Source organism: Oncorhynchus masou, chromosome 7, assembly GCF_036934945.1.
Source record: "Oncorhynchus masou masou isolate Uvic2021 chromosome 7, UVic_Omas_1.1, whole genome shotgun sequence".
Classification (NCBI taxonomy): domain Eukaryota; kingdom Metazoa; phylum Chordata; class Actinopteri; order Salmoniformes; family Salmonidae; genus Oncorhynchus; species Oncorhynchus masou.
Window position 1 is genome coordinate 18,349,452 of NC_088218.1, and position 13,465 is coordinate 18,362,916.

The window sequence follows — 13,465 nt, forward strand, 5'->3', positions numbered from 1 at the left end:
CCAATAAAGCCATTAGAATTTAATTGAAAATTATATTTGAGAAAGGAAGAGATAGGAAAGACATTGGCCAATGCATGAGGGAACGTGTAACGCCCCACCCAGCAGACTATTGACTAATCGCGTTCACGTTGTCATGCTACGTCACTCAATGTTGGGTTTCTGATTCACTCCCATTTCCCCATCTCCTCAAAGGGATCGACTCAATTCAAATGGCTTTATTGGCATTGGAAACATGTTTACGTTGCAAAAGCAAGTGGTTAGGTTAGGTATATCTGGCCTCGTTTCGGTGTCAATGAAGGAAACCTCGCGGGCTGATCTTCTTCGTTGGGGTTTAACGGCGGTGTGGCATCAAATATTATATTGGATTACCGCCACCGCGTGGGATGATCGATGTTGAATCAATTACGTCACACTGCAAACGTGTCGACGTTTCTTTCAGTTTTTCGCTTTACGTGTTATAAGGTTTCGTCCATTGAGAATGCGGAGACACAAAACACTTCCGATATGCTGTCTCTTTTTTAGGGTTTCCACTATATAGCACAGGCACAAAGTAAAAATTGAACATATCATAAAAAAATTGTGAAAACCAAAAATATATTTTGGGTTTTAATTTAGGTTTATGCTTAAGGTTAGTTTGGAAATTACATTTTAAGGAAATTAAATTAATGACTTTGTGGCTGTGGTAACTAGTGACGACCCCTTTTCTCGTTTCGCTAGCTGTGAGCAGTGTGAACAAATTCCGAACGAATCTATTTTCGTAGATCGCTGCCCAAAAAGAGACCGAAATCAAGGTAATACGAACATAGAGCTCGTTAAATACATGCTTGTTTGGTTATATATTCGACCTTGCGAAAATGGTCCGTTGTATTTTAATAAACAACAACGTTACTTGACATAGCTAGCTAGTTGGCTCGGTAAGTTAGCATGCTGACAAGCAGAATGAATGGGACTCCGGACCATTCCGTGCTAGCTAGCTTCTCCACATGTGTTTTAGCTTGTTTGCTAGTTAGCTGTCAGCTAGCTATACAGTTGGTTAGCTGCGCCAACTGGCACGTCTGTCTTTTCAAAGTAGGTTGTCGTTTGTGTCCAATTTGAGTAGCTAGCTAGCTAGGTGTTGAGCCAGCGATATGAAACCGGTAAGCTATCCAAGATAAATTACTATTTGCTAGGTATCTATGTGACAAGTCATCGCAGGGTATAGATTGCTGTCTGTATTCTTTGCCAGCAGTATTCCAGGCGCAACAATACAGGTTGGGGTCTAATTCAAGGCAATGTTGTGGCATTGCGAACCCAGCCTTGATTGTTCTGCGAACCCAGCATTGCTAATGTAGTAACAAAAACTAGTGACAGGTTGATGTCAGAGTGAAAGGGAACAATATGCACACGGTTTCCGAAATTGACCCCTGGGCTGTGAGAGCTAAGCCTGGTAGAATTGTCTGCCATGTAAAAATATAATGTTAATATTAAGCATGTCCCATAATTTCGTTGTTTGGTTCAAGAGCTGTGAATTGTTTAATTTCTGTTGCTAAATGTTTTGTTGCAGATGCCTCCAAAGAAGGGAGAAGGACCAAAACAACCACCACTGATTGGACGTTTCGGGACTTCTTTGAAGATTGGGATTGTGGGATTGCCGAATGTTGGGTATGGACATGACTACAATTTAGTAGTTGCCCATAGTTGTAAAGTAGGGTTTGGAGAATCATTAGCATGATTCACACTATAGCGCCAACCAGGGTTGCATATTTTGGGGAATATTCAAAGGAGAAAGGAGGAAACTTTACGTGGGAATTAACGGGACTATATGCAAATTAATATTAATACCGTTTAAATGTAGATGTTTTTTACATTGGATATATTTATCATATTTAGACAGAAACATAAATATTTTACCTTCTCATAAGTAGACATCGTCACTCAATGCCTAGGTTAACCGCCACTGTACTCACATCCTACCATACCCTTGTCTGTACATTATGCCTTGAATCTATTTTTCCACTCCCAGAAATCTGTCCCTTTTACTCTCTATTCCGAACGCACTAGACGACCAGTTCTTATAGCCTTTAGCCGTACCCTTATCCTCCTCTGTTACTCTGGTGATGTAGAGGTTAATCCAGGCCCTGCAGCACCCAGCACCAATCCCATTCCCCAGGCACTCTCATTTGTTGACTTCTGTAACTGTAAAAGCCTTGGTTTCATGCATGTTAACATCAGAAGCCTCCTCCCTAAGTTTGTTTTATTCACTGCTTTAGCACAATCCGCCAACCCTGATGTGCTAGCTGTGTCTGAATCCTGGCTTAGGAAGACTACCAAAAATCCTGAAATTTCCGTCCCCAGCTACAACATTTCCTGACAAGATAGAACTGCCAAAAGGGGCGGAGTTAGCCTGCAGAGTTTTGTCATACTATCCAGGTCTGTGCCCAGACAATTCGACCATCTACTTAAAAAAAAAAAAGTATCTCACCATTGTCGCTTGTTATAGACCCCCCTCAGCCCCCAGCTGAGCCCTGGACACCAAATGTGAATTGATTGCCCCCTATCTATCTTCAGAGTTCGTACTGTTAGGTGACCTAAACTGGGATATGCTTAACACCCCGGCCATCCTACAATCTAAGTTAGATGCCCTCAGTCTCACACAAATTATCAAGGAACCTACCAGGTACAACCCTAAATCTGTAACCATGGGCACCCTAATAGATATCATCCTGACCAACTTGTCCTCTAAAAACACCTCTGCTGTCTTCAACCAGGATCTCAGCGATCACTGCATCATTGCCTGCGTCCGTAATGGGTCCACGGTCAAACGACCACCCCTCATCACTGTCAAACGCTCCCTAAAACACTTCAGCGAGCAGGCCTTTCTAATCGACTTGGCGCGGGTGTCCTGGAAGGATATTGACTTCATCCTGTCAGTAGAGGATGCCTGGTTGCTCTTTAAAAGTGCTTTCCTCGCCATCTTAAATAAGCATGCCCCATTCAAAAAATGTAAACTAAGAACAGATATTGCCCTTGTTTCACCCCAGACTTCACTGCCCTTGACCAGCACAAAAACATCCTGTGGCGTTCTGCATTAGCATCAACTAGTGATATGCAACTTTTCAGGGGAGTCAGGAACCAATATACACAGTCAGTTAGGAAAGCTAAGGTTAGCTTTTTCAAACAGACATTTGCATCCTGTAGCACTAATTCCAAAAGTTTAGGGACACTAAAGTCCATGGAGATTAAGAGTGCCTCTTCACAGCTGTCCACTGCACTGAGGCTAGGAAACACTGTCACCACCGATAAATCTACGATAATCGATCATTTCTGAGTATATTGGTTCCTGACACCTGAAAAAATGCATATATTCGATGCTAATGCAGAAAGCCTCAGGATGTTTTTGTGCTGGTCTGGGGTGAAACAATGGCTATATCTGCTTTTAGTTAGAAAGGCCTGCTCGCTGAAGTGTTTTTGGGAGGGTTTGACAGTGATGAGGGGTGGTCATTTGGGGATCCATTATGCACGCAGGCAACGAGGCAGTGATCGCTGAGATCCTGGTTGAAGACTTGAGGGCAAGTTGATCGGAATGATATCTAAGAGGGTGCCGGATTACGGATTTAGGTTTGTACCTGGTAGGTTCTTTGATCATGTGTGTGAGATTGAGGGCATCTAGTTTACGGCCGAGGTGTTAAGCATGTCCCAGTTTAGGTCACCTAACAGTGCGAACTCTGAAGATAGATGGTGGGCGATCAATTCACATATGGTATCCAGGGCACAGCTGGGGGCTGAAGGGGGTGTACTTGCACATCATCTGCACATCTATCACTCCAGTGTTAATGCTAAATTGTAATTATGTCACCTTCATGGCCTATTTATTGCCCTACTCCTCTACATTTGCACACACTGTAAATAGTTTTTTCTATTGTGTTATTGACTGTATGTTTGTTTGTTTGGTTTTTGTCGCACTGCTTTGCTTTATCTTGGCCAGGACGCAGTTGTAAATGAGAACTTGTTCTGAACAGGCCTACATGGTTAAATAAAGGTCAAATGTAAAAATAAAATAAAAAATACTTAATTGCAAATTATTAAATCCTTCCCGCTCAGCCCAGTCAAAACTGTTCGCTGCTCTGGCCCCCCAATGGTGGAACAAACTCCCTCACGACGCCAGGACAGCGGAGTCAATCACCACCTTCCGGAGACACCTGAAACCCCACCTCTTTAAGGAATACCTAGGATAGGATAAAGTAATCCTTCTCACCCCCCCCTTAAATGATTTAGATGCACTATTGTAAAGTGGCTGTTCCACTGGATGTCATAAGGTGAATTCACCAATTTGTAAGTCGCTCTGGATAAGAGCGATGTAAAAGCTATACAGTGTTTGTTTGCATTTACAATGTTAAATAAAAACAAAAAACAATTTAGTTAAAAAGTTGACGCTTCACATGGGGCGATTTCGCTGAACAACAGAAGGAAGAGAATATTGAATGATCCCCAATGATCCATCGCATCTCCCAAAAACATTTTCAACATGCATCTGTAAAATGATAGTCTAGAAACTAAAGCTTTGGTTGTCTTCCTCTCAGGCTTCCATGTCTTCTCCCTGGACCTCCTCAATGTCCAACTCTTGAACATCAGACTCTGAGGTCTCATCTTCACTGTCACTTTCCAACCTTGTTGAGGATGGCTCGTTGTCAGGCTCAAAAAGCCTCAAATTTGCCTGGATGGCCACCAATTTTTCAACCCTTGTATTGGTCAGCCTGTTGCGTGCTTTAATGTGTGTTCCCAAACAAGGACCAGTTGCACTCTGAGGTGGCTGATGTTGGTGGGATTGAGGAGGATGATGGAGGCAACAGGGGAAAGAGCCTCAGATCCACAAAGTCCCTTCCACCAGGTGGCTGATGAGATATGTTGGCACGACTGTCATATTGCATCTTCATCCCAAAGCCCTTGCTTGGAAATGTACTTCGCCAGACTGCCAAGAACCTTGCTCTCATCCAGACCAAGGCGGCAAGGCACGGTAGTGATGACACCTTAGGTCTCATTTATCTCTGCACCAGACAGGATGCTCTTGCCAGCATACTTGGCAGAAGTCTTCACACTTTTTGATATATTTCAGAACTGCAGTTTCCTCTGCTTGGAGCAACAGTGAAGTGGGCTGGGCAGTACAGATGTAGTCTCTTACATCTGCATGCAGAGTGAACATCAGACAGGATGGCATTGTCTCCCTCAATCTGTGCAATGTTTACTGCTATAGGTTTCAGGCTGCTTTACCACTCTCTCCCAAAATACATCATTCAGGACGATCCTCTTGATGGGGCTGTCCATATCTGCAGACTGTGATATTGACATTTCTTGGAGAGGCTCCTTCCCCTCTAGGAGACTGTCAAACATGATGACGACACCAGCTCAACGGGTGTTGCTGGGCAGTTTCAATGTGGTGCTCTTATTCTTCTCACTGTGCTTGGTGAGGTAGATTGCTGCTATAACTTGATGACCCTTCACATACCTAACCATTTCCTTGGCTCTCTTGTAGAGTGTATCCATTGTTTTCAGTGCCATGATGTTCTTGAGGAGCAGATTTAATGCATGAGCAGCACAGCCAAGGGGTGTGATGTGAGGGTAGGACTTCTCCACTTTAGACCAAGCAGCCTTCATGTTCGTAGCATTGTCTGTCACCAGTGCAAATACCTTCTGTGGTCCAAGGTCGTTGATGACTGCCTTCAGCTCATCTGCAATGTAGAGACCGGTGTGTCTGTCCCTTGTTTCTGTACTCTTGTAGAATACTGGTTGAGGGGTGGAGATGTTCTTAATTATTCCTTGCCCACGAACATTCGACCACCCATCAGATGATTGCAATACAGTCTGCTTTCTCTATGATTTGCTTGACTTTCACTTGAACTCTGCATCTAGAAAATGAGTAGATCAAGCATGTCTGTTTGGAGGGGTGTATGCTGGGCGAAGAACATTCAGAAATCTCTTCCAATACACATTGCATGTGAGTATCAGAGGTGAACCAGTTGCATACACAGCTCGAGCAAGACATTCATCAGCATTTCTCTGACTATGTTCCTCCATTGAGTCAAAAACACTTGTGATTCCAGGAGGACCATGAGCTGTTGCTATCGATAAAGTGTCTGATTCATCATTTTCACCTCGAATAGAAGTAGAGGGACTTTTGTCAGAGGTTGCTTGTTGTGAGCGTTGAGGGAACTTTATGCACTTGGCATCATGTTGCATTCTTCACATATGATTTGGCACAGTATTTGCAAATGTACACAGCTTTTTCTTCTACATTAGCTGCAGTGAAATGTCTCCACACATCAGATAGTGCCCATGGCATTTTCCTGTAAAGATGAGGAAAAAAATAGTTTAAAAAATAAATATAGTTCCATGTACAGATAAATAGTTAAGCAGTTAGATTAAGCAACTCCATTGTAAGATAAATATTTTAAAATGAAACCTGTCTGGTAACCGGTGAATTAACACTCCTCAGTTAGCAGGCTCAAGCAAGCTAAAAACCCACATGGTAGCAAAAACTAACTAGAAGAAATTGTTAGAAATGATTTAAATACACTTTTCTGTATGCTACAATTTACTAGTTAACAAAAAAATCATGTATGTCATATAAAATATATTCACCCCACCCAGTATTGTAATCAAAACTTACCAGAAAGCATGTAGTCCTTAGCTCAGACAGTGTAGTAGTGTGGTCTCAATAGCATCTCATTAGTGTGCAAGATCTTGAGATCAGCTGTACATGTGATGGAAGAATACACTGTGCAGGCAGAGGGTTGAAATTCCATTGAATTGGGGATAGTTTAACCAAAATAAAACCTATAACTGCCTTGTGTATCCCACAAAAAAAAGGTTAAATGTTTAAGCTAACTTTTGTTGATGAATTTAAGCAAAATTTCCAAAATTCTCAGGCTTAACTTCCCATGGAAGATTTTTGTAAATTTACCGGAAAGTTTCTGACCCTTTGCAACCCTAGGGCCAACACAACCTGTACTGTGCTGGCTGCGTGTCAGTACAGTGTGAATCAGACAACAGTATCTACTTTGGTTGTTCAGAAGACCTTACCATGCAGATGTCTTGGGCTGTAGAATAGTGACCATCTTTGTCTTGTCATTTTTGTCTACAGGAAGTCAACATTCTTCAATGTGCTGACCAAGAGCCAGGCCGCAGCAGAGAATTTTCCCTTCTGCACCATCGACCCCAACGAGAGCAGAGTACCCATCCCTGACGAACGCTATGACTATCTCTGCACCTTCCACAAGCCCCTCAGGTAGAATGTTACAACTACCTCTGCACCTTCCACAAGCCCCTCAGGTAGAATGTTACAACTACCTCTGCACCTTCCACAAGCCCCTCAGGTAGAATGTTACAACTACCTCTGCACCTTCCACAAGCCCCTCAGGTAGAATGTTACAACTACCTCTGCACCTTCCACAAGCCCCTCAGGTAGAATGTTACAACTACCTCTGCACCTTCCACAAGCCCCTCAGGTAGAATGTTACAACTACCTCTGCACCTTCCACAAGCCCCTCAGGTAGAATGTTACAACTACCTCTGCACCTTCCACAAGCCCCTCAGGTAGAATGTTACAACTACCTCTGCACCTTTCACAAGCCTTGGAAATGTATGTATGAGTAAACACTCTGTACATCAAGTTTGTGTGTGTAACTTCTCCATCTCTTTCTCATTGGACAGTAAAGTCCCAGCGTTTCTGAATGTGGTGGACATAGCTGGGCTGGTGAAAGGAGCTCACGCTGGACAAGGACTGGGCAACGCCTTCCTGTCTCACATTAGTGCCTGCGATGGCATCTTCCACATGACACGTGAGTTTAACACACCCACAGAAACTCACACACATACACTGTAATCCTGGTGTACATTTGTAATGTCAAATCCGCATTAAAACCGCAAGCGTGTGGAGCTTCCATTCTAATCAAGGGGGCACTCACACCTACTCGATGCTAGCACAGTTCAGATGTGCATGAACAATATACTCAATTCCTATTTTAGCAGCTTTGTGACATCCAGCACCATTGCGTAACCTGGACATAAATGTGTGTAGGTGCGTTTGAGGATGAGGACATCATCCATGTGGAGGGTAATGTGGACCCAGTGAGGGACATTGAGATAATCCATGAGGAGCTACGGCTGAAGGATGAGGAGTCTCTTGGACCAATCATAGATAAGTTGGAGAAGACCGCTGTCAGAGGAGGAGACAAGAAACTCAAACCTGAATACGTGAGTAGAGTGTGTGTGTGTGGGGTGGTTGATGAGTGGCCTATTGGGTCTGAGACTGAGGTCCGAAGCTGTGTGTGCGTGCTTGATTCAAGCGCTTGAAACACTTTTCCATGTCCTCTCATAGATTGTTTGAGACCCAAAGGCGTGCCTAGGGAGAAGGGGCCACAGATAAAATCAGAATTCAGCATTTACTCATGTTCTCTCCTTTCATTCCCTTCTCTCGTTCTCTTCTTCCCTCATCCCTCACTCAGGACATCATGTTGAAGGTAAAGAACTGGATTTCGGAGGAGAAGAAACATGTCCGCTTCTACAATGACTGGAATGAGAAGGAGGTAAGGACTATGTGTGTGTGCTCACAAAAGAGAGGGAGCAGAGTACCATTAGTTGCAGGGGCCTGTATACCAGAACACGCACATAACCCAGTGTGTTGTGTGTGTATGCAGATTGATGTGCTGAACAAATACCTGTTCCTCACGTCCAAGCCCATGATCTACCTGGTCAACCTCTCAGAGAAGGACTACATCAGGAAAAAGAACAAGTGGTCAGTGGGTTCTTTCTTAATTCCTTATTTCCTGTCTTTCTGAATCTTACGTGATTTGGGTTGTGATGCCTGGCAACCATTATCTGAGGAGCTGAAATGCTACTTGTTGAGGGTCTGCACTTTGCTTGCAGTAGGGGTTTATTTTATGATTGTGGCATTTTGTGCAAAAAATCAAATCAAAATTCAACTTTGTTTTTCTTTTTTTTTTTTTTTATCTATATACATAGGATTGTCTTCTCTTAAATATACATTCTCTCCCAGGCTGATTAAGATTAAGGAGTGGGTCGATGCCCATGACCCAGGGGCTATGGTCATACCAGTGAGTGGAGGTCTTGAGGCCAAATTACAGGACATGACCGACGAGGAGAAGGACAAATACTGTGAGGAGGCGAAGACTCAGAGGTACACACACGGACAGATCAAACACACAATGAACAGATTTTATGATATTGCAAACCGTTACCTTAATAACTGTGTGTGTGTGTGTATTGCAGTGTACTGACTAAGATCATTAAGACGGGCTATGCAGCTCTGCAGTTGGAATATTTCTTCACAGCGGGACCAGACGAGGTTAGGGCGTGGACTGTCAGGGTAAGACACAGTTTGGTTATCTCTCTCCCACAATGAGGTGTGGGTGTGACTATCACAGCGTTATGTATTACTCCTCTCTGTCCTACAGAAAGGCAGCAAGGCGCCCCAGGCGGCAGGGAAGATCCACACTGACTTTGAGAAAGGTTTCATCATGGCAGAGGTCATGAAGTTCCAGGACTTCAAAGAAGAGGGCACTGAGAATGCTGTCAAGGTGTGTGTGTGTGTGTGTGTACTTGTGTGAGGCTGAGAGAAAGATTTACTGTGTCATGGGTGTAGATGGCATGCCATAAGTACTTGTCCAAAGTTTTTTTTTTTTGTCTGATCTTATCTGGATAAGACCATCTGATAAAGATGGCGCTGCATTGGATGACCTCTGTTTTGCGAGCTCTGACCCAACTTAGCTATTTTGGGACTATTGCTGTTTTATTTTTCCTTTATTTTCAAAGTGTATCCATTATCATTTCTTATAACCAACAATGACACCATATCAGCAGTTACTTATCCCAAATCCGGCTTCAACTTTGACTCATCTGCCGTGGGCTCTTTCTGTAATTCCGCCCCAATTTTCCTGGTACCTAAGGGGAAACGTTGGCTTTACAGAGGGGAATCCTGGTGAGATTAAGGTGAAGGGAAAACTGGCCACCATTTCCCTCCATTCTGTTGGCCAATGTACAGTCACTTGAATGACATTTTGACTGTGGATTTGCTACCAACGAATCTCTTGTAAACTGCAATATTCTCTACTTTTCTGAAACATTGCTTTTGGACAAGATACCACCCCATGGCTATCCAACTCAATGAATTCTCCATTCACCGAGTAGATAGGACAGTAGATTCATGGAAATTGAGAGGGGGAGGGGTGTGCCTCTATCAACAACAAATGGTATTCTGACTTGAGCGCAAGCACGCCCCCATCCACATGGACAGGGCTGCAGTGTAACGGGTTGAGAGCTTCACGTTCCAAATTACTAAGTACTTAATGGTCCACACACACATGCACAGTCATGAACAGCTTCTATCCCCAAGCCATAAGACTACTAAATAGCTAACAAAATGGCTACACAGACTCTGAGTTGACCCTTGTATTTTTTCCTATGCATACTGACACTCCCAACACACACAACATTTATACTGACTCTACACACACACTCACATACAATCTTAATTTATGCTGCTGCTAATCTATCATACATCCTGATGCCTAGTCACCTTACCCATATACATATCTACCTCTCGCTCCAGTATCCCTGCATATTGTAAATATGGTATTGGAACTTACCCTGTATATAGCTCCTTACTTTCTTGTGTTCTTTTTTTATTTGTGTGTTTGTTCTACCTTGTTATTTTTTAGTACTACATTGATATTGATCACTGCATTGTTGGGTTTAGAGTTTGCAAGAAAGGCATTTCACTGTATTTGTGCACGTGATATTAACTTGAAACTTGCTAAATAACTTTGTATAATGTCAATAAAGTTTTCCTGGTTTGATTTGTCCCGTAGGCTGCTGGGAAGTACAGGCAGCTGGGCAGGAACTACATCGTGGAGGACGGAGACATTATATTTTTCAAATTCAACACACCCAATGCACCCAAGGCAGCGAAGAAGTGATGGGACCAACGCGACCAGTACATTAACACAGGGTTCTTGTGTCCCGTCTCATTTTGTCCTCGAGGGCCGCAGTGTCTGCTGATTTTTCTCCCCTCTTCCTGGTATTATGAATGGGAGGATAGAATTAGAATGATTGATTAATTCTATGTATGGTAGGATGAAAATCGAGTGCACACTGCAACCATTGAGGTCAGTACCAGGTCCTGAAGTGTTTCCTGGTCAGTTTATTTGGTCAGGAAAACCTCCTGGCCCTAGTCAGGACTGATTGGAACAAGGAGAGACCATTATCATTATTTTAAGTAAAGTAGGCATCTCTGACCGTGCCTGACCAGAAACCATCAACGTGACTTCCGTATTTGCCCCACCATACAAAATCTGCCCTGGTGCCTTTTTTTTTTTGGCCTGGGACCCTGATTATCGCACCTACCCATACACTATATGAAATGTATATCTTTGCCCACCTCACACAAGACATTGCTGCAACATTGTGAATAAGAGGAAGATATAAATCAGTCTTCTGACACCCCTGGCCACATTCATATTTGGAGGTGAATATTGCTTTAATTTGTTCTGGTTCCTGAAAGGAAAACATCAACTAGCAAGCTACTTAGCTAAACAATGGAAGGTGCACAATCCATGGCTACAAAGCTAGCTGGCTAACTAGCCACCTACTCTGTAAGTTAGCTTGACATGCTAGAAATTAATAGAAACAAGTTACTAAAAATAAATGTTTTATCTTCTGAATCAATTTGTTTTTCCTGTCTTGAATGTAGAAGTTCTAGTTTGTGATCTCCCTCCCAAAAATGCAATCTCTGAGACTTTGTCAGTGAATCGGGTCTCCATGGTAACCAGACACTTTCTGCCATACAGTACATACCATAAAACCCCTTCAAGTATGCCCTTACCTAAGGAAACCGTCTGAGGGACTCTTATGCAACACTCCAATTCCCTTAGGTAAGGGGAAATTATAAGACGTTTTGTGCATCTGGGCCCGGGCCTGACACAAGCATTTTCATGGAAACGCATGCACTGCAACCACAATATAGATCAACATTACACTAAAACAAGACTACAGATTCAGTTTATGTTCAAATGTGTCTTAATTGATGGGTGTTCAGGTGCGTGTTGAACCAGGGTGTATGTGCTGTGTTGTATTTTGAAGTGGATGGGGATGCTTGACCATCCTACCGATCCTCGACTTCTGTGATGTCATCTATAAAATTGCCTCCAACACTCTACTCAACAAACTGGATGCAGTCTACCACAGTGCCATCCGTTTTGTCACCAAAGCCCCATACACTACCCACCATTGCGACCTGTACGCTCTCGTTGGTTAGCCCTCGCTTCATACTTGTCGCCAAACCCACTGGCTACAGGTTATCTACAAGTCTCTGCTAAGTAAAGCCCCGCTTTATCTCAGCTCTCTGGTCACCATAGCAGCACCCACTCGTAGCACGCGCTCCAGCAGGTATATCTCACTGGTCACCCCCAAAGCCAATTCCTCCTTTGGTCGTCTTTCCTTACAGTTCTCTGCTGCCCATGACTGGATTGAATTGCAAAAATCTCTGAAGCTGGAGACACATCTCCCTCACTAGCTTTAAGCACCAGCCGTCAGAGCAGTTTACAGATCACTGCACCTGTACTTAGCCTATCTGTAAACAGCCCATCTACCTACCTCATCCCCATAATGGTATTTATTTTGCTCTTTTGCACCCCAGTATCTCTACCTGCACATTCATCTTCTGCCGATCTACCATTCCAGGGTTTAATTGCTATATTGTAATTACTTTGCCACCATGGCCTATTTATTTCCTTAACTTACCTCATTTGCACTCACTGTATATAGACTTTTTCTTTTGTTCTACTGTATTATTGACTATGTTTTGTTTATTCCATGTGTAACTCTGTTGTTGTTGTGTCTAATTGCTTTGCTTTATCTTGGCCAGGTCACAGTTGCAAATGAGAACTTGTTCTCAACTAGCCTACCTGGTTAAATAAAGGTGAAATAAAAAAAAATGCTTGTAACAGGCTGGGGGGGGAAATGTTGATACTGCAAAATAGATTACATGCACAGTGACAGGTTCTGTGCATACGAGTCTTGATTCATGCAAAAAAATATTCCTTGTTGCAATGACTATTTCTCAGTTCATATTTTTGAACATTTTCAGTATAACTGAAGCAGTTGCTTACAAAAAGCAGAGGCAATGAGCAACATCTGGCTGGCAGCCTCACAGAACATTGCAGCCAAGATGTTCACGATCACTGGACTTAAAGATAACGGGGCTTAGTTGCAATGTTAGCCAGCTAACCTAGTAGTGTAACAAGGTGAATATACGGATACATTAATACGAAAAATATTGGAACTTAAACGGTGTTGCAATTACATTTTGGCCATTTTCCCAACACTTCCTGCTCTTTAATTTCAACCATAGATTCCCAGATATTTTAGGTTCTTTAAAAACAAACAGGAAGCCGATATCCCATAAAAATGACGG

At 43.0% G+C, this 13,465-nt stretch overlaps 1 protein-coding gene across 1 annotated transcript; it reads left to right on the forward strand.

Annotated features, from left to right (window-relative positions):
• The first annotated feature begins 264 nt into the window (after nucleotides 1–264).
• On the forward strand, nucleotides 265–11,718 carry LOC135543436 (obg-like ATPase 1). The gene is made up of 11 exons (XM_064970691.1): nucleotides 265–791; nucleotides 1,544–1,641; nucleotides 7,118–7,261; nucleotides 7,687–7,814; nucleotides 8,054–8,229; nucleotides 8,481–8,561; nucleotides 8,673–8,770; nucleotides 9,032–9,172; nucleotides 9,265–9,361; nucleotides 9,450–9,572; nucleotides 10,863–11,718. Exons 2-11 carry the CDS (start codon nucleotides 1,544–1,546, stop codon nucleotides 10,968–10,970), a joined length of 1,194 nt encoding a protein of 397 aa, XP_064826763.1. The 5' UTR covers nucleotides 265–791; the 3' UTR covers nucleotides 10,971–11,718.
• Nucleotides 11,719–13,465: the final 1,747 nt, after the last annotated feature.